The 21,999-nt window shown below is 42.8% G+C and overlaps 2 protein-coding genes across 3 annotated transcripts in view; one reads left to right on the top strand and one right to left on the bottom strand.

Moving 5' to 3' along the window:
- Window positions 1-21,999, bottom strand: part of LOC110839382 (uncharacterized) — a 57,938-nt gene that overhangs the window by 4,168 nt on the left and 31,771 nt on the right. The window lies entirely within an intron of this gene.
- Window positions 939-21,999, top strand: part of LOC110835301 (uncharacterized) — a 47,064-nt gene continuing 26,003 nt past the window's right edge. The window contains exon 1 of the mRNA XM_087356024.1: window positions 939-1,097. Within this exon, the coding sequence (XP_087212150.1) occupies window positions 1,040-1,097 (58 nt within the window). The 5' untranslated portion in view covers window positions 939-1,039. The remainder of the gene's footprint in view (window positions 1,098-21,999) is intronic.

Raw genomic sequence — 21,999 nt, 5'->3', positions numbered from 1 at the left:
ATGTCAAACCTCCTCCTACAGTCCTGTCACGTATCTGAACTTAGACATCATTCGACCTGTCTAAACGGGCACGGTGTCACGAAACTGGCAGAAGAACATGAAGGTGGATCAGTTCCTAATTTATACTTTGATCTCCGTTGCGTACTACATGGCCAACCATCAGCCCTCTTCCCATGCAGCAGAAGATCCATTCTTTCCTATCATTCAATAAATGTATTATTGTGGTACGCAAGCTCCTCCTGGTTAAAACACAGTTTAGGGTAATGGAATTTTTAATGCTGGCCTCTACGTGTTTCATAAACTGGGTGTCATATGATCGTCTAAAAAACTGAAGCAGAAGAACCTCACTGATAAATTTCTAATACTTAAGTGTCCACTACTTCAAAATACATAGAATGAGATACTTTTATATATTAAAAATTGTCACTTTATGCAACCCTCATAGCTAAAAGGAAAAAATTCACAGGCAGGAAATATAAGATTCTGTTCTCGCACTTCCATTTTGTACCAACGCAAAAGATGAGAATATTGTTTGTGGATTTCGGTACCCTTCTTCCGTGTTTCTTATTGTTAGGGTTAAGTACAATTTCAAATATTAAACAATACAATAATTGACTCAACATAAATGAATTACAGTAGGTACATTATCTACCGTATCGGAGCATTTTATTTTGAGTTCTGTATCTTTCAAAAAGAGCTACTATGCCGAAATTAATAGCAGTTCTTTTCTTTACTCGGTACTGAAATTTTGCGTCCAATTTTGATATTGTACCCGATGTTGAAGCCCTCACCGATTCTCGAATGGTGTTCAAACCATATAAATCATAAAAAAAACTGAGAAGAATCCTTCTTTGCCTTTGAATTTTCCATGTGCTCGTGTACGACTCGAGTTTTGTGTCGAGAGTTGTGCTTGGTATCGATCAGTATCGAGATACGAGCAGGCGCATGCGTGCGGGGTCGTGGTCTAGTCACAGCATCATCAGCGCACAGTGGTACAGTGGCAGAGAGAGCGAAGACAGTGTACACGCCCCGAGGAGGGATGGTCCATTCCTCTGGCACCGCAGCAGCGCTACTGGGGATCACTGCTCTCGTCGGAGGTAGGACACAACATCGATACTAATCGATAACTCGCAAACGATATAACTACAAATAATAGACAGACATCTGGGGAATTAACAGAAAATTATCCTGTTTGTACGTTATCTTTGGCTGTTCAATTATGTCACATAAACTGCTCGACGGTTTGTTGTTTAGCATTTAGTACAGGGAACGATTATGAATGGTACACAAATCGATAACTCGCATAAGAATTACTAGAATACTGTGATTTCTGCTTGTATCATGGGTAACAGCGACGCCGTATCAACTTCACCGGTTTAAAATTAAGTATAACGATTGTGAACATTACACACATCGAGATACTGATCAATAACTCGTCCTAAGAAGGCCAGAGTGGGATACTTTTCAGTAATTATGAAGTTTGTTCGTGGTTTGGGCGCTCCATATCAGGTCGGGCAGAATCAAATAAGAAATGAAAATAAATATCTCATAACGCGTTTCATAAACGTCTATTCAACGAGATCACAATAATGCGTAAATTGTACAGAAAATTGGCGTTGTTCTATTGTGCTATTGTGTACTATATATGCCAGATTTATCCCGGATGGACTGAGTAAAATCACTTAGGTCTTCAGTCATTGTACGAATTCAGCAGAGTGGAGTGATATACACTTTTAAAATCCGGGACAACTTCCATGACACTCCACATACATCCAGACCGAGGCAAACAATCTCAGTATTAGATTTGAGGTTCTTCACGAGTGAATGATTGGACTGAGGTCTTCTGAGTCACGGCGCCTTTTAGCCTTGTATCTGATTACCTAAGACCACGTATAACCAGAACCCAAAGACCACAACCCAAGAAATTTCGAGTGTTTAATAATTGGTGTTAAGCTGTTAATTAGGTGACAGTATGGTTAATAGATTTCAGGGTTACTGATAATTGATGAGACAAATTTTTATTAACATTTAATTAGTTTAGGCTGCACGAATCCCATGTATAGACGCTGCGTGCCACAAACATACTGGTGGTTCCTGGAAACAAGGGTCATCTGAAATTTAAACGGCACATCCACAAAGACCTAAACTTGATCAAAGCGTTTTAATAATGACCAGTATCCGGTACCAGTCGCCAATCGAGTCTCCGGGGTCTAATACAGGCTTCGATCAGGGTTTAAGCCCGTGTTTCAGTGTGTTGTGTTATTCTGGATAAACAGACGCCTTGCAATGGACTGATCTCCCGTCCATGGGGTCTAAAGTATTCACAATTTCAGAACTAATTCTGAATCGAAACAGGGCAGAAGGCCAACTTCCTGATATCTGCCATTGAAATACCAGATTTAGTTGTAATTGATTTATTCGAAAGCGTAAACAATGCACAGTCACGTGAAGTACACAATACGATACCAACAAGGTAGTGCAATGAAGTACACGCCCTTCGGATTACGCCACAAGAACATCGCTCTCCTGATGGTCGCTAAGTTGATACCAACGTCGTAAACACTTCGATTTCTAATTTGGTCCAGCGACTACGTGGAAATTTTACGTAAATGTCTTCAGAAATTTTCCTGTGCTCGCAACTCTCTGAATTCCATTTGTTGTGTGTCACTTGTACAAAATGAACGCATAACGGGGAGGTTATGTCTGTTCATCGTTCTGTCCTCATGCGCTATCTCCAAAAAAACTCTAAGATTTAAATTGCATTTGGTGTTGTGAGTCTGCAGCAGGAAAGGATCGTCAAGAGAATTTAATTTTTATCCATATCGGCCCACCACAACTCCTTATTTTATAATTTTCTAAATAAAAGCAGATTTATAATGTGCACCTCACTGAGATCCTACTTTTCTCTTATTTGAAACAATTTCCGATATGGTGAAACAGGGAAATGATTTGATACATTTAAATACGTCAGCAACAGTAGAATGAACATTAAGGCCAATGAGTTATTCAGAGTCGCACGAACATGTCTGTACTATGATGTGGAGTATATGTTTTTACTGTCATGTCGATTCCCACATTTTTGCTATTAAGTTTACAGAGGCCAATCATAATAAGGTGGAAACCTTTCCGGAATTGTGCAGAAAATTTTCCATAGCCTTTGTAACCGGCAAATGAGTTCGATTCCAGACTGATAAATTACAATTCTCTGTCTGCTACATCTGTGTCAGAAATGACTTTTAAGTCAACTTGTCCTCTTATTAAAAACAACAACATATTCTTCACAAGGGTAAAGATGGCCAGACTGTGTAGCTGACCAAGTAGTGCCACGCGGTTAAGTAAACCCGTCGCATTACCTCGACGCCCTATATCTCTTTTTGGCATGGTGCTTGGTCGCAGGAACACATTTGCGGCTGTGACTTGTAAATCAGTTAATGCGCTTCAATCCTTCAAAAGAATACAAACTTCGAGAGACAAGCCTTGTAAGCCGCTACATAAAACATTCCTGCTGCCCTTATGTTAGTTGGATCGGGTGACGAGACACTCGGCCGACCTTCACACAGAATCAGAAGTCGAGTTCTGCATGTGGCCCCCGAGGCAGACACTTCCAGTCCGTAGTATAACCAACCTGGTAGGCAGTTTCATTAGATTATGTAAATGAAGAGGGACCACTTCCCAAGATTATTCTGCACAGAACAAAATACAACTTCGTGAAATTAAAATAAAACAGTAGCAGTGAGAGAAACTTGTTTGCCTTTCCTCTGTCCGCATTCAGATAGGGGTGTCCAACTGATCACCTGCGCACTGACACCATGTTGCAACTTGTAAATCTTTGAGGACAATTATAGGCAAGACTGGTTAGAAATGAAGAAAAGTTTTGCGTATTCTTAATTTCGATTAATAATCAACATCACGCTGACGCGCCTTCACCCGTGGAGACAGGATATTAGGTAGTTCCTAACCGAGTCTGTGCGTGGCGCTGGAAAGAAAATACTGACTTTTGATATGAATCGAAGCCAGGTCGTTTAGTGGTTGAGCTACTCCGGTCCACTTTTAAGGTACACTGGTAACTACATGTATCAGCTAATTTAACGTTCAGAAACTCAACATTTCGTCTATAGTGCATTTGCGTGACCCGTTTGGTTTCCATAATAAACAACTGTTGTTGTTCCTTGTAACGTAGAGGCGATGTGTTTCCTGGGAAGTAGGAAGAAAACTTATATACATTAATCAGGTGTGGTTCGCCATCTCTTTACGCACTACCATAGAAGTTTTCTCAACAAAGTAACTGCCTAAGGAGTGGCTAGCTTGGGTTCGATGTCCACCAGAGACACTGGAAACTTTTCACCGTTGATATGTTCGGAACAGCTATAGGATTCACCTGGGCCGCCACTTTAGCTGTCTTCGAAAGTCTTCCTCTAGAGGTAAACTATCAGAATGTTAGGGTAATAGAATACATTAAGCTTCACCTCCTGGCGTATATTCGTGTCTGTCAGTGATCATTATTCAAAGCAGCACAGTTAGAAGATCGGCTCCGTATACGTGCACATCTGAACCTTACACCGGAGATTTCAACGCCAGAGTAAGATACAAACCGCGGCTACCAAAAGCATTTCTTGGGGTCGGGGACAAACCGTGACCTGTTTCGACAGATATTCTGAAATAGAACACTTCAGTAAATATCTCGGATAAATCTATCTTTCGAAACGAATATGGGCACTCCATGTCATTATACAGATAAACCATAAGTTCTTCACAAAACTTACTCAGTTCCGAAACTCGTTTCATAACGCACTTTTTCGTTATACCTCAGCACAATACAGTGATGGAATGGAAGTAAAACTCCACGCATTTCAGCACGAGATGGAAATCGAAACCCGACAGTCACCCTGGGAAACGTTTTCTCATTATTTCAACTAGCACCACTGCTGTGATGTTACCAGTGCGTCACTGAACCATCATGTGATAATCAGTTGCTATGGTTCACATACTTGATTTCCGAGCGATCGGCTTACAAGTTTATAATCCACTTGTTTGTTTGGTTTGTGTGATAACCGATAAACATTTACTTACTGTTTGTCTGTCTCTTCCTCATAATTAATGTTTTATCTTTTAATTTACTTTCGAGTTCAGAAAGAAAATGTCAAGTAGACCTATTCAAAGATATTCTTTGTTATTGATACAATAATTAACTGGCAGGCCTTCCACGTTTTACTACGCATCATCGATTGATTCCTAGGTAACTTATCAATACCAAAATGGTTAACGCTCCAGTTTCGTATTCGGGAGGTCCCGGGTACAAATCTCGGCCGGATACCGGCTATCCTGATTAAGGTTTTCGTTGTTCTCCTTAGTTCCTCCAGGAAAAAAACCTTAAATTGAGCCACGACCACTTCCTTCAACTTCATTACTCACTGTCATCCTTTCATCCGACGCTAGAACAACGCTGATTCAAATGCGAAGGTTATATCGAGCCGGAAAAGATGGATTGATGATAATAAGTAGTTAGTAAACATTTTGAGGAATGCGGTAATTGCCTGTTTTAAGCTAATGCCCCGGTTCTGCATGGGGAGCCTGGTGAAAACCACGAACTCAGTACCTTCCTAATATATACATTGAGAGTTTAATGTTTGGATTTCGTTTATTCATGTCTGAAATAACAAACGTGGCAGAATCATTATCTAGAAACAATAACACAAAATCAGAACGAACCGAAGAAGGCAGATACCGAACATAATGTCATCTTCCTTTACCTTCTAAAAATATAGCATGTTTCCACTCATCCATGGTTTCGTAGTAATACACTTACACCCAGTGTCAACTTACATACAGACTTACATGCTTCTTGCTATAAAAATTTGACGCTGATGCTTATGAACGCTGAAGGATTGCCTATAGCTCTCACAGATGTCTCTTGCTGGAGTGTTCTGACATGTTAACACCCCTCTGTGCATTAATTACGCCGCAGGATAATAGGCTGACGGGAAATTGAGCAACGGGTAGAACTTGCAGTGACGTGGAGATCACATCCTCCAGGCAATGTGCACGCTTCCAACTCGTCTGAAAGACCTGCTAAGTGCGGTACTGGATAAAGGCAAATCATACTACGCGAACAGTCCCTCAAAAAGGATATTTCGATTTGCGATTACCCGAATTATAAGACATATATAAAAATATCCACGAATCTATTTATGACGAACACCGCCTACCTCGACTGGTTTCCGATGCGGGCCTTGTTATTATCAATTGTTCCTGTGCATTTTTTACCTAACGAACAATACACTTGGCTCTACGCTATATAGTCTGAGCTACTGAAAAAGCGTCGTTAATTACCCAAAAATAAATAAATGAATAAAATACACTTGGCAATTATTGAATTTTAACATACTATAGAATTTAGAATGTTAATTTTGATTCTGTTTTGGGGTGCTGGCATAGTGGACTGCGTGGCTGACATTTCGGAGGTTCACGATGGCCTCCATCTTCAGCGTCGAAGTGTGTAGGATGTTCCTCCGAAACGTCGGCTGCACATCTCACGTCCACACGATGTCAATACGCCCAAACAGGATCAACATTAACAATGAAACACCGCGAGAGCTTAATATCTTAACTCAGAAGGGCCAGTACTCCATACTTCTAACTCCCAGAGGTCTGTTTTTGGGCTTTGTGTCAAAAACTGGGTTTCTCGCCCATTTTTTTAGAAATATAACGACCGTTTATAACATCCTCTGTGTGACAACATGGGGTTCAATTTACATTTCAGACACCCCGCAGGAGGTCGAAAGTTTGTCGGCTTTATAAGTTCGTAGTTTATTCAACAATTCTGAATTAAATACTGCAGGTAAAAGGCTATAGCATCGATAATGAAAAAAAATGCTTAGGGGCCTATGGTGACGTAGACATAATGACCTAGGCAGAAAGCACGTCATAACCGACTGGAAGGGCTGAGTAAAACCATGATAACACCGGTCCAGATAGTCCTGGTCCGGATTAGATAACTCCACCATGTTGCTATGGACCGCTGTTGGCTGTGTCAAAGCGCCAGTAGTGAACCCGACTGATAATATATCAGTGAATGATAACAGCATAAAACATGCCGGGCAGAGGCACCGAATCAGTACAGGGTTGCGTCGCTTATCCGGAAACCGAATGGAATCGCTCTACCGATCAATATCCAGTTAATTTCAGCACACCTCTGGTGGAAGGCCAGTTGAAATTGCAAAGAGAAGTGATAGTAGGTAAAATGTAGGCGTCATGACGGTTCTCTTGAAGGAAATGTCTAGGATAGACAGCGAAACATCGTGGAAGTGGCTTTCTACATGCCTCTGACCTCCTGACTTTGTGTGGTAATTGCTGTCTCTGGATTAAACGATATCACAGTAATAAACTGTTGAACCACCAGAATACTGCACGTCTAGGCGTGACTCCCAAGGATTTTCGCAGAGTAAGTAAAATGAATTAAATTCGCTCTGCACCGATGATTCAAGTACCATTGGCAGTACAACTACTGCGAACAATATAAAGTCTGTAAAATGTAAATACATTTTACAAAAACTCTACAAGAGAAACATCAGAATTTGAAAGATTCTGTCGTCCGTTAACAGTACGACCAATTCCTCAGTTTGCTACATACCCGGTAACACTGCAGGTGTAATTCTATTTTGGGGCGCGAGGCGCATTGAAATCAATAAGCGAGGCAGTAATTCCATTTGACACGGTGTCAGTGGCCTCCAATAATGACCACAGTTAAAGATAGCCCAACACCTTTACTATGTGGTTCGCCCTCAGGTGTAGTTTTTAAGTTCTGAATTTGAGTTCTTCTGTGTTTGCTGCCACGTATAGACAGTCCAACGAAGTCAACTATCGACCATAAACCAACCGACTTGGTCAGGATTCATTTCAGTATTCTTCCTTTCTTCACTAAGCCATTCAAATAAACTTTCCCCTTACGGCTTTCAAACCAAAATGTTCTTCTGTGGTTTCCCCTCCTGCGTGCTATACGTATTCCTACACTAACAATACCAAGGGTAAGAGAAGACATTATGTACGATGTTGTCACGTAATTTTCTCCGTTCTCCTGCCAGTTTTTTATTTTTATTTTATTTAGTGTTCTGTCTGACGACAGGTACATATGAACAGGATCCTTCCATCCTTTTCTCGGACTGGGACCTGTTCATATACGTTCTTGGTAGATGATCCAGAAGTGGTTTGCCATTGCCTTCTTCTGTGTGTGAATGGAGTAATTGTTGGGATGCCACGGAGGAAAACTCCGTGTTGCCTAGAGTCTAGGCCACGGCCTTGCCCAACACAAGTTATAAATTCGGGCACCGCCGGGAATCGAACCCGAGACCCCAGGATTACAAGACCAGCGTTCTAACCGCTAGACCACCGTGGCTATCCTGCCAGTTTAGCAGAAATAAACAACATACGAGGCATCGAGTTCATTCCATCTCAATATTAAATTGTCCTTCGAGATGTGGAAGGCACCTGTGAATACACTGAATAAACAGTCGAAGATATCTGACAAGGGGTGGTCCTTAGTGTACTGGTTAGACATGGGGCAAGGGATTCCTTTGGGGCAGCCTCCTATCCAATGGGTACCGGGATCCATTCCCGGGGACAAAGCGCGGCCGGGGCGTGACGCTGACCACTCACCCCCGTCTAGTGCCGAGGTCAAGGAAGAGAGGAGCTATACCTCCACTCCCCCCAAGCGCCTACATGGCGTATAGCGAGACAGCTTTACTTTGCTATAGTGGCGTTTGCCTGGAAGAATCCGGGAAAAATATGACAAGTAACAGACATAACAACAGTTTCTGAGCCGACAGAACAACTCGGAACTTCCCGAATACGTAACAGCTGGGCGACGGTGGATAAAACTGTGTTGTAGAGACTAGTTTCGACACGACTCCATAGTTGACAAAGCTAATCAGCACAGTGGCACCACGCATCATTGTGAAAATAATGAGCGTGTCCTAATACGTCGCTAAATGCAAACCAAATGGAAGAAATTTCAAATAAATGTTTTACATCTTGCATCTTACGAACAAATTTTCACGTCTGACCGAGTGACGCTCGTCTGGCAACTTACGTACATGTGCAGAATTTCGAATTTCGTCCAAACTCGATAATACGTAGTCTGGGAGATGAAACGTTTGGAAACAGCAATGCTAGTTCAGACTCGTGCAGATAGTCAAGGCTAGTTTCCTGCTGATGCAGCTGTCTCACCTTCTGGAAGCAGTAATTACAAGCCGCCATGCCCATCTACGCCACAACAGAGTCTCTGCCTCTTGTCGCAATTATCACGACAATTAGAACAACCTTGTCTTCCTCCCTCCCACCACCTCCCCTTCTACTTCACTCATCCTGCCTTTCTTTCAGGATTTTACTCTTTTCTCCTTCCTATGACACGTTCTTCAGTCATCTTCGCCGTATCCTTCCATCTGTCTGCAAGTAATAATGCCCCATAGGGTCGCTCAACCAAGAAGTAACCTTGCATTATTTTCCAAAAGAAGTTTCGACAACATGGAAGCATTGCGTAAAGAAAGGACATACGCTTATGTTAGCAAACCCCAATAAATGTAAGACGCGGTGTTGTGACGCCGTGCGGACTCGTAGGTTCATACCAACATTTCGGGGCTTCAGCCCTGAAGATGGAGACAGTATGTTTCTCCGCAACGTTCGTATCTACCTATGAATCTGCACGGCGTCACATCACAGAATAACAACTTCGCCTAACGCAATAAAGTCCAAATATTTTCCTGAAAACTTTCTTTTCAAACACTCACGACTTACGAAACTACATTTTTAAAGCATCGCTTTTTCAAAGAATGCATATGGGAGATGATAAATGCATACAAAATATTGGCTGGAAAATCTGAAGGGAAGAGATAACTCGGAGACTGCGGTGTAGGGATGAGAAAATTAAAATGGATCTTGGATGAACACGGCGAGAGAGGGCGGAATGGATTCATATCAGCTTCTCAGGGGCGATGGTCTGTGGAGTTGTCAGCTTCAGTTTTCAAAACCTAAAAACATATTTTTTTGAAAGCTGCTGAGTAACCGGTCATGTGTGGGATCCGTCTAGTGTTAAGAACACGAAACGCGCTTAATTTTGCTGTGCTCCATGAACTCAGACCATAAGCTACAGACAGACAGACAGACAGACAGACTGACTGGTGCGGAGAGAGGAAACTGTATAAATGATCATGAAATAAAATGATGAGAGGAACAGGGTCTCTGTGCATTGCACTCACTGAGGCATGACTACAGCACGGCCCACAATAAATTCAACATTCGCTAGCAATATCAGAACGTTGCTTTTCCCACTGACAGCGCAAGACTAACATGCTGGCAACCTGTATCACAAAAGTATGCCCCCACTTAGCGACGGTAAATCAGATAAGGTCGGCATATACAAGCGTTAAAACATGCCATAGTTGTCAGATCCTCCACAGAATTTTAAAAATATTCTAATTAAATTAAAATGTACACACCTACAAACAAAAATAAGCAGCTATTGACAGCTGTCATCTATTCAGGGCCATTTTCAACTGGTACTGACACAGGCTAATAATAACAAGAGACAACTGCTGGACAGACCGCATTTTTAAACTGGCTCTCCCATTACAATTTATAGGGCCCACTTAACATTTTTCAGATCCAATTCAGACCACTTCATATATAATTAGGCCCACGTTATAACGAAATCATATGGTACAGTGTTATCCGTTTCTCCCTCTACTTCTCCCGTATTTTATCTGGTTAATAGAAGATCATACCAGGATTTTATAATGAAAAAGTGATCTATCTTCCGGTTATCCGGTTTACAGAACCAGGAAACTCTTTACTCATTCATCTGAATTTAAAAAAAATTAAAAATGATTCGAAAATTAGGCTAGGAGCACTTGAAGCTATGAAACTACGTCGACACTGAATCTACGCGTGGCCTATGTCTAGCACAATACAAACTTCGTTATAAACTGCCGTGGTGCAGTCAGGATAGCCTAGGCTACAGGATCAACTTGCGGGGTTCGATTCCCAAGGAGTTTTCATTAGCCACCGCGTTCACATGGGCTTCGGAGCCCACGTACCTTCCTCTCCGATGGGAATCAGGGAAGCAAAGCGCCAGGGGCGTGATGCTGGCGACACACCACCTTGTGCCGAGGTCCTCCACTTCCCCACACATCTTCAAAAGTTGAGGAAACAGGTCCCATGGACCCCCACATGTGTTATTCTTTCCGCTAAATCTTCCTCCCCTATTCCTTCTCCAGCCTCCCCTATTCCTCCTCGGCTGATGGCAAGTCCTTTGGGCTGGCACAAAAGGGGGAGCCCGGAGTGCCGTAATCCTCACTACCGATGGGACTACTTTCTGCGGCCTCAGTACAATTAAACAAGAGAATCTTTCTGTGGTTAACAGCGGGCCGATATTTCAAGGCGCATCTCATACAGAAGAAATGGGAGATGCAGGCCTGGTCTTATGGAAGACGCGGAGATTTCGGCTACCATCTCGCACTCCATATTTATCTTAGCCCTGACTGTCTGTCTGTCAATTCGCAAATTATTTAGTGGCAGTAAAGCGTCTCGTCACGTGACGAGCCGCAGACTGATCCATCGCGACGTGAACAGGTGCCGGGTGGGTAGTATTGATTCCGCGCCAGGAATCATCCATGCTTCACGCGGGGTTCGAATGCCACCCCTCATCAAAGTTTAGAAACGTTCTCGGAAGAACTTGGGAGCCTTTTCCTTCTGTCTATATGGCGAGTCTAGAAACAAATATACAATAGCTTATGAAGTGCACAATTTTCACAAGTACAAATTCCGGCTGTCTTAAATTTGGTATCACCCAAATGTTTCGCGCTGCTGATAAAGTCTGAAGTGTTTAATATACGCAGGACAGTTCACACAAAATCTGTATACAAGTTTATGATGTATCTTCACATAGAATTTCTGACTGTAGGAAATTTGGAACTGCAAAGTTTGGATAACTTTTAGCGTCATGACGTACATGCCAAGTTTCACAAACATTCGTCACCTAAAGCAAAAATACATTGATCTGAATGCTCTCACAGTACGTACCTAGTTTCAGTACTCGATTGTTATGTGTAGGATTTGCGATGTAGAAAGAACTTGGAACGTTTATCCACTTCCTTCGACATTCGTACACCACTAGTCGCCATGCAGTTTAGTGTACGTTATATTAGAGTCATAACATCTTATAGAAATCAATCATCAATCTGAATAAAGCAAACTGCACACGGAACAATACAAACATCCCAGTTCCCATGCCAACCAAAATACAGTCGCTTACGTAATGCTGTTGACATATTTACATAAAACTGACTTATTCTACGTTTTGTCAGGAGATGAAACAGACCGTGAACGTTTCTCAGTTACATTGAACTAAATGTAAAAACGCATTCCACGGCTTTCCATGTTGACTTGTGCTATATTAATTTTTAACGCCGCTGTTTAACACTGAACCAACTTCCGAGGTCATGAATCATCGAACAGCGTCTGCGTATGACAAATGTGGTCTCTTCATCACACTCCATGTGGGATTTTTGGTCGAAATGTTGACACTGCGTCAGGGTTTTCTCCGAGTCCTTCGGTTTTTCCCTGTCAAAATCATTTTACCGCTGCATTCGTATTCGCTCACGTATCATCTTTGGGGGGGGGGGGGCAATGGATCCGCTAGGGGCCACAGTCTCACCCTGCCGTAACGATAACAAGATAACACTGTGCAAGAAGTTGTGGCCTATTTCAACACCAACGCCAGGGAATTCGGATTCAGAAACCGGCACCTTCAGTTCTGAAGTCGCTGTCCACAGAACATGTGACTCGTCACATGCACTACGACTGACTCTGGAGTCGTTCTGCCTGAGAAATAAGACGTAATTGCGCTGGGCTCCTGTTTCGGCCACCAAAGATGCAACAGCGACAATAAAAAGAAGAAATGAGAATACATGAAAGGAAAGAAGGCAGAGAGAAGGGGTAAAAAATAACAAGGGGAGGAAATGAATAAAAAGTTTTACAAACACATGTATCTGAATAAATGACTGGAGGTAAGGAAGCTGAACAGTCTTGAGTTTCACTGTTCGGCAAATAGGATGATTAAACTCAGTATGTGATGGGTGGGGCATGTAGAGTGCAAGAGAGAAAACAAAACTTTGTTTTAGAATCAGAAGGTAAAGAAATCACTCTTGAAAACCTGGTCATTAATAGGATAATATTAAACTTGATCTTAAAAACTGGTGGACGGTGTATTTAGAATTGGGTTTATCTCGCTCAGGATAGTGAGACTGATGGCGGGTTATTGAGAACACGGCAATGACGCTTCGGGTTACATCAAGTGAAAAAAACTGTGACTAGCCGAGTGACTACCAGATTCTGAAGAAGAATTCTGCTCCAAGGAGTTTAGTCAGTTAATAACGACCGAGAGAAAATGTTGGGAGAAGATTGGTAATTCGAAAGCTGCAGGTTACCAGTAACTGGAGGGGGTTACTAGTGTCTGTTTACACTCGCCAGGACAAGCGTCTGTCTCTAAAATAGCTGCCCTCTGACTGACAAAGCTTCTCGCATTCTGGGCTTCATAATTATTTACCTAAACCAAAAAGCTTTTGAACTTCCAGATAGCCTTTTTGAACGAGTTTCTCTCGACCCGAGCTACATGTCCAGTCTAATGTGACCGTCTTCATACAACGACCTTAAAAAAAACACCATCTGAAATAAATAAATAACAAATTACCTGAGAATATTCTACACGTAATGCCACACGCAATATATCAGACTTCATCGTTAGGTTTCCATGGTGACCCCTAACCCTCAACTACGTTATACCAGTCCATAATTATGGTTCAGTAAAGCGGTACAACCTGAGATTCGAGATGAAAATTTCGATATGAGATTGTTTACTGGCGGAAACACGCAGTACTCTGGGTGGCCGACTATTGTTCCAAGGCCAGCAGAAAAGAACAATGGTCTGACATTCATTAAAACTCCTATCCGGCAAGCAGGGACGCGCAACCGGCCTGTCCACTGACTTCACTTTGACAGGAATCTTCTGGTTCCGGTACCCACAGACCACAAGTGACGCTCAATCAACTACACAGGCTATACAACTGAAAACGAGTCAAAAAGGCTGACTGTGGATGGTGAATCTGTAAGGACTTTGTAGGAACCAACGACATACCTAGATGGACTGACGAAGACAATGAACCACCTCAATCATTAATTCTCATCCTCCCAAGCGTCTAACACACTCCGTCTACCTCATCCTCTTTGATCTGACCACTCTAATAATATCGAAATGCCGTGAATTATGTTTGGTCATATCGATTATATTCGGATTGCACAGTTTCCATGGAGATGTCTAACTCTCGGCCGACATTACGCGTTTGTTTAATAACACTCACTGCACTGCGCGGGAACACATGTATACTATGCTACTTACTTGCATTAAAGAGGCCCATTTCCGACAGTGCACTGCGATTTTTAAAAGCTGAAAGGTGTGTGCCATCTGCCTCATCCTCCAAAACATCTTTCTACTCGAATGGCAAATGTTTACCAAACTACACGTCGCTACTACCCAGAAGACAGTAATCTTCAACACTTAAAATGGATGTTTTGTATATTTGGTTCATCCTGAACTGAATGGTAGCAAGCATAACCCAAATTTAACCTGCTCTTAACTATTTCTTAATGTGATTTATTAGCTACCTTCATGCTAAGATTCTGTCCTGCGAATGGGTTAGCAACACAATCCACTGCTCTGTTTTCAGTACCTACGGTGTTTGACAGAAACCTCTTCTGCCCCCTCGTGAAAGGTAAAAACAAAACTGCGTCACAAGGAAATAAACGAGAGGATCGTGGCAAGATTTCGCCTAAAAGCCCGGCCTTTGTAATCACTAAGTGATTCTGTCACTGAGATCGCTTTATTTTCCATTAGCGCTGCGTTATAATAAACATCGCGGGGCAATATTGTGGCCGAGAAATTTCGTGACAGGTTCCATGGGGCGATTCGACACAAAGCAAATTGCCAAGTCCGCCCTAGAGAGAGTTTGGTGCGGTAAAGCCTCGCGTTATCCGAAAACAGTTCATCATGGCTTTTATATATACACGGTGTTCGTTAGGGAAACTGTGTTGACACAGCACCAGATAAAGCGACTACCCATATTGCTTACTAAAGAAATGTAAAGGAGGAACTTCATTAGCTGTATTCATCGAATTTTTTAACACTTTAAACCGAAGTGGTAACTATGTGTACCCTCTGCGTTAACAATCACTAACACTACATTTTGCGTATTACTTTAACTGGAAACAGCGATTATTTCTTTCACGGAGGAGTTGTGTTCTGGGGTACGGACTGAATTATTAAATTAATTTGCATGATACTCGCTTTAAATCACGAGTGTGCGTATGCATGTAGTACGCACGGAGACAGCTCAGCACTAGACAGACATGAGTGGTGGTGAGTCTGGAAGCTGTGGGAAAGAGGAAAGTCGTGCCTTCCTCGAATCGAACCCTGGTTGAAGACCCGTAACCCAGTCGCTGGTCTGACTGACCTAACCCGACGACCCCACCCCCGCATGCATATGAAATGGATATAAATAAACAGATAATGTGTCGAGTGTGATAAGTAGAAGGCCCAGAACGCTATTGGGCGATGGTTGTAATAAGTCACGAAACTCTCACCGCCGCCAATCTTAACTAACCACCCATCACGTTCCCAGTGACCCTGAACCACTTTACTTGTTTCCTGATTGTCGTTCTACTGCATCAATCAGCCACATCGCCAGAACAAGACTTGTGGGGGAACTTTGGAACGGTTGGCGGCCAACACGGTTGAAACATTCTGTCTGTCCCGCTTGGCATAGGCGCACATCCTGAACGAAATATGCATGAAGGTGACCCCCCCACCCCACCCCGGCGTCTCTGTAAGGCCGTAGCTTCCCAGCACCCTTGCATGCACCTTGGGGAGAAGCTTTCCTGTAGGAAGAAGATGCGAGTCGAACGGTCTGCTCCCTCATTTGTTTCTGACCACTTCCACCACTGAACCTGCAAAGACTCCCTTCCTGCCTACCGCACGGCACTTTGGGCTGAATTTGCTTATTAGGAGAGACACTGACAGCAAGTAGGAACACAACAGAAAGAACTGGATTCCTTCAGTTTGTAAGCGCAACCCAAATAATTCGCGCAGTCGCCATCTCATATTTTTAAAGCAAAAAAATGTTTCGTGCACACATATATGTGTACAATTTTCAATACCGCACAACTGAGACTCGTATAGATGAAATTAATAGCGCGCAAGATTCCCTCCCGCGTTCACATGGAGACAAATATTCTGATGAAAAGGCGTCGGACACGGCCGTCGTACCAAGTTTCGTTTCAATTGATTAAATGATTCACATTTGTATTTACGGGTTATATAGATTAGTGGTATTCAACCTTTCTTGTTCGCGTACCCCCAGAAATAATTTCTCTTTAACTTTGTACCCCCAAAGTTGTTGGTGTATAATTCAAGTTATACATAGTATATAATCTACATCTAAAATAAATTAAATAAATTACATTACTGATTATTCAGTGTTTATCATAAAATAATATATATTTTTTTAAATTTCACGTACCCCCTAAGATGTCTTCGCGTACCCCGGGGGGTACGCGTACCCCAGGTTGAATACCACTGATATAGATGGCATATACGAAAATATGACGTTACTTTCCCCTGTGATGATCAGGCTATAGGGAAAACAGACGAGAAGCCATGAAAACACATCGTAGAATTTTTCTGGCCCAGAAAACAGACGTTAATTCTTCCATAATATTTCCAGTGGGAAGCTGTCAATAGATCAATTAGCGCTGTAGAGTTTATTTTAAAAACGAAAGATAAGAACGGATAACCCCACAGCCTGACCCCACATTAACAAGCTGAAGGGGCAAGCGAGATGCATGTGGCTCGCAATACAGCTGCCTATGGCTACGTTCTGGTAAGGATTATTACCAGTCAGACAGGATCTTCGACTACTGCAATAAGGCGCAGGCAAATCATTCTTGTTTCCTATCTCACTTCGTTTCTTTAACGACGCTGCATCAGCTCCACTGATTACAAAGCATCAAATGAGACACGACAGGATGACTGTGAACGGTGGAGGATTTTAAAGGAAGAGATCGTGGCCTGGACGGACGAAGAGAACCACGAGAATCCTAAGTGAAGGTAGTGGGTACCACTGCCAAGGTTTGAACTAGACATCTCGAGGATGCAATATACCGTGCTGTGGGCGAACATCAACAGAAGCCGTAAGACATACAATGACTGTCATGGGGCGCATTCCCAACGTCAGTGAACCGAAACTTCGACTTTCCTTCGAAACAACGAAAGACTCGAAGCAAGGTCCTCGCAGTGTGTGAGGGTGGGTTACTTGGTACAGCGCTGAGGAACGCACAGGTTCTGGGGCCGGTTCGTATAAACATGTATCAGGGTGTTGGGGGGGATGCCTGGTGACGCCAGGGACGGGGGATGACGATTCAGAGAAACACACGTGAAGACAGACGAGGGCGAGAACCACAACAAAAAATCTTTAAAAACCCAAAGCCTGCTGATGTTGATTTGGAACTAAAAAGAGACAACACATGACGAAATTTAGGACTGGAGAAAATTCCGCAAAACAAGCACGTTATTGTGACAGACAAGAAATGCATATGTGGTGGGAAGATCTCTTGGAAAGCGCCCAACTTGAAGACCAAAATATAGATGGAAGATAACATGAAGATGGGTAATAAATAAATAGGTTGTGAGGACAGGGGCAGGGAGGCAGTAGATTAAGCTGGCTCTGAATGCATATCTGGGTGGATAACTATAATCGACGAACACATTGTCAGGTACAAAAAGGACACGTGCCCCCGGAAGGTTGCATTACCTTTTTGAAACCAGACTAAAGAACAGACACACTCTGCTGGAAGCTTCAGCACGCCACTGCAATCTGCCTGCAGCATTCCAAGCGAACAATCTGGATGCTATCGGCATTTCTGAAGATAATTAGACGTCATAGTATACTCGAACGAATGGTAAGTCTGCATGCCCGGAATTACATGTTTTTGTGGCGTGGGATAAACGAAAGTGGGGAACAATGCCCGATGCAAATGGATTTCCGGGAAATCTCGCTGAATGCAAGCAAATGGCATCAAGTTAAGGGGTGGAAAATCTGATCACAATAAGGACAGCTCAAAAAGGATCGTACTAGAAAGAACGCCCAAAAAAACTTTGTGCTCGAAAACAAAAACTGGAAGTAATGATGTTCTGCAGAACGAGAGACAAAGGCATATAGGAATAAAAAAGTAACGAAGACAGACAGAATGAGGAGAGAAACAGAGAACACTTTTCAACTTCCTTCAGAATGCGTAACAGCAACATCAACCACCACGAAGTGAAATCGTATGCGGGGTGTGTGGGTTAAGCTCCGCGCATTCTCAATATCCGCATTGATGGAGGGGAATAAGCTTCAATTCTCGGCCGCTTTAACCCTTGAGGAACTCACCGCACAGAAGCGGGCAGGTTAGCAAGTATTGGGTTCGACTCCAGACCAGTGACCGGAGCCTTCTCGAGCCTTCCATCAGACCGTAGTTGTAGTCTAATGGTCGCGTGCTGCAAAAAAATCTGGCAACTGTTTCCCGAGTTGCTAGGCACGGTCCACGCACTGGGGAAAGGAGCACAACCGACAAATCAGGTCACTTTTAGAAGTTGCGGTTGTTCCGGGAGCTGGTGCAGATGGACGGTCGGACGGACAAATAGGCTAATAGAAGGCAGTGCTCCAGATCGCCTGCCTAAACAGTCCCGATGAAACTTATTGAACACTCTGAAATCTGAACTTCTCACAGCGGTGGTCTTCTGGGCTGTGGTCTTGACGGCGCTTACCGACGTACAGGCGTGAAGTACCGCCTACAAGACATGACGTCACAACCCGGAAGACGATCGGCATGCAATCCTAAGCCTGGCAACCCGTTGGTGACTTTCGTCTGGATTACACAAATTTTGGGAGATTCTTCGTTACCTTCTAATGTCAAAACGTCGCCTACTGTTAGCTCAAAGCTCCTCATATGATTAATTTAAACAGATACCCTAACACCACCTGACATTTTCATGATTCCTTTTTGTTATATTTGTTTAGTTCTCCACCCCCCCCCCCCCCAAACTCTCGTCGTCATCTCAGCGGACATAGACTTTGCTGCGACGCATAGGAATTGTAACGGCTCTGCTGAACACCCTATAGGATCGGCAGGATGATGATCATTACGGTTTTAATTGGTGGAATTCCAAGGAGCGGTCACTTGCTCCAGTAACAATTAATTTTTATTTAAACACCTACGACACTTCGTGGGGCGAAGTGAAGCGAATCACGAGCGGATTTTCTGCCGCAGCGGTAAAACTAACGCAACCACTGATAAGTGCGTGACCTCTAAAGGACATGAATATGGTCACTCAGATTCCTGCAGATCGGCAGAAATATGCGATCGAAAAAATTACTGCCGAACGACCTTGAAAATTTCAAACGCCTCTATTTCGTAAACACACAGACTGATATAGTCGAAACTATGATATGACGTTGACATGTGCGTGACCTCTAACGGACATGAATATGGTCACTCAGATTTCTGCAGATCGGCAGAAATATGCGATCGAAAAAATTGCTGCCGAACGACCTTGAAAATTTCAAACGCCTCTATTTCGTAAACCCACAGACTGATGTAGTCGAAACTATGATATGACGTTGACATGTGCGTGACCTCTAACGGACATGAATATGGTCACTCAGATTCCTGCAGATCGGCAGAAATATGCGATCGAAAAAATTACTGCCGAACAACCTTGAAAATTTCAAACGCCTCTATTTCGTAAACACACAGACTGATATAGTCGAAACTATGATATGACGTTGACATGTGCGTAACCTCTAACGGACATGAATATGGTCACTCAGATTCCTGCAGATCGGCAGAAATATGCGATCGAAAAAATTACTGCCGAACGACCTTGAAAATTTCAAACGCCTCTATTTGGTAAACCCACAGACTGATATAGTCGAAACTATGATATGGCGTTGACATGTGCGTGACCTCTAAAGGACATGAATATGGTCACTCAGATTCTTGCAGATCGGCAGAAATATGCGATCGAAAAAATTACTGCCGAACGACCTTGAAAATTTCAAACGCCTCTATTTCGTAAACACACAGACTGATATAGTCGAAACTATGATATGACGTTGACATGTGCGTGACCTCTAACGGACATGAATATGGTCACTCAGATTTCTGCAGATCGGCAGAAATATGCGATCGAAAAAATTGCTGCCGAACGACCTTGAAAATTTCAAACGCCTCTATTTCGTAAACCCACAGACTGATGTAGTCGAAACTATGATATGACGTTGACATGTGCGTGACCTCTAACGGACATGAATATGGTCACTCAGATTCCTGCAGATCGGCAGAAATATGCGATCGAAAAAATTACTGCCGAACGACCTTGAAAATTTCAAACGCCTCTATTTCGTAAACACACAGACTGATATAGTCGAAACTATGATATGACGTTGACATGTGCGTGACCTCTAACGGACATGAATATGGTCACTCAGATTCCTGCAGATCGGCAGAAATATGCGATCGAAAAAATTACTGCCGAACGACCTTGAAAATTTCAAACGCCTCTATTTGGTAAACCCACAGACTGATATAGTCGAAACTATGATATGGCGTTGACATGTGCGTGACCTCTAAAGGACATGAATATGGTCACTCAGATTCTTGCAGATCGGCAGAAATATGCGATCGAAAAAATTACTGCCGAACGACCTTGAAAATTTCAAACGCCTCTATTTCGTAAACACACAGACTGATATAGTCGAAACTATGATATGACGTTGACATGTGCGTGACCTCTAACGGACATGAATATGGTCACTCAGATTTCTGCAGATCGGCAGAAATATGCGATCGAAAAAATTGCTGCCGAACGACCTTGAAAATTTCAAACGCCTCTATTTCGTAAACCCACAGACTGATGTAGTCGAAACTATGATATGACGTTGACATGTGCGTGACCTCTAACGGACATGAATATAGTCACTCAGATTCCTGCAGATCGGCAGAAATATGCGATCGAAAAAATTACTGCCGAACGACCTTGAAAATTTCAAACGCCTCTATTTCGTAAACACACAGACTGATATAGTCGAAACTATGATATGACGTTGACATGTGCGTAACCTCTAACGGACATGAATATGGTCACTCAGATTTCTGCAGATCGGCAGAAATATGCGATCGAAAAAATTGCTGCCGAACGACCTTGAAAATTTCAAACGCCTCTATTAGGTAAACATACAGACTGATATAGTCGAAACTATGATATGACGTTGACATGTGCGTGACCTCTAACGGACATGAATATGGTCACTCAGATCCCTGCAGATCGGCAGAAATATGCGATCGAAAAAATTACTGCCGAACGACCTTGAAAATTTCAAACGCCCCTATTTGGTAAACCCACAGACTGATATAGTCGAAACTATGATATGCCGTTGACATGTGCGTGACCTCTAACGGACATGAATATGGTCACTCAGATTCCTGCAGATCGGCAGAAATATGCGATCGAAAAAATTGCTGCCGAACGACCTTGAAAATTTCAAACGCCTCTATTTGGTAAACCCACAGACTGATATAGTCGAAACTATGATATGATGTTGACATGTGCGTGACCTCTAACGGACATGAATATGGTCACTCAGATTCCTGCAGATCGGCAGAAATATGCGATCAAAAAAATTGCTGCCGAACGACCTTGAAAATTTCAAACGCCTCTATTTGGTAAACATACAGACTGATATAGTCGAAACTATGATATGACGTTGACATGTGCGTGACCTCTAACGGACATGAATATGGTCACTCAGATTCCTGCAGATCGGCAGAAATATGCGATCGAAAAAATTACTGCCGAAC

The sequence above is a fragment of the Zootermopsis nevadensis genome, unplaced genomic scaffold (genome assembly GCF_977971745.1).
Source record: "Zootermopsis nevadensis isolate Lab colony 2312 unplaced genomic scaffold, Znev_1.0 Znev_ptg000002l, whole genome shotgun sequence".
Taxonomy (NCBI): Eukaryota; Metazoa; Arthropoda; class Insecta; order Blattodea; family Termopsidae; genus Zootermopsis; species Zootermopsis nevadensis.
The sequence above is the reverse complement of the archived record's forward strand: the minus strand, read 5'-3'. Positions and strand labels throughout refer to the sequence as shown.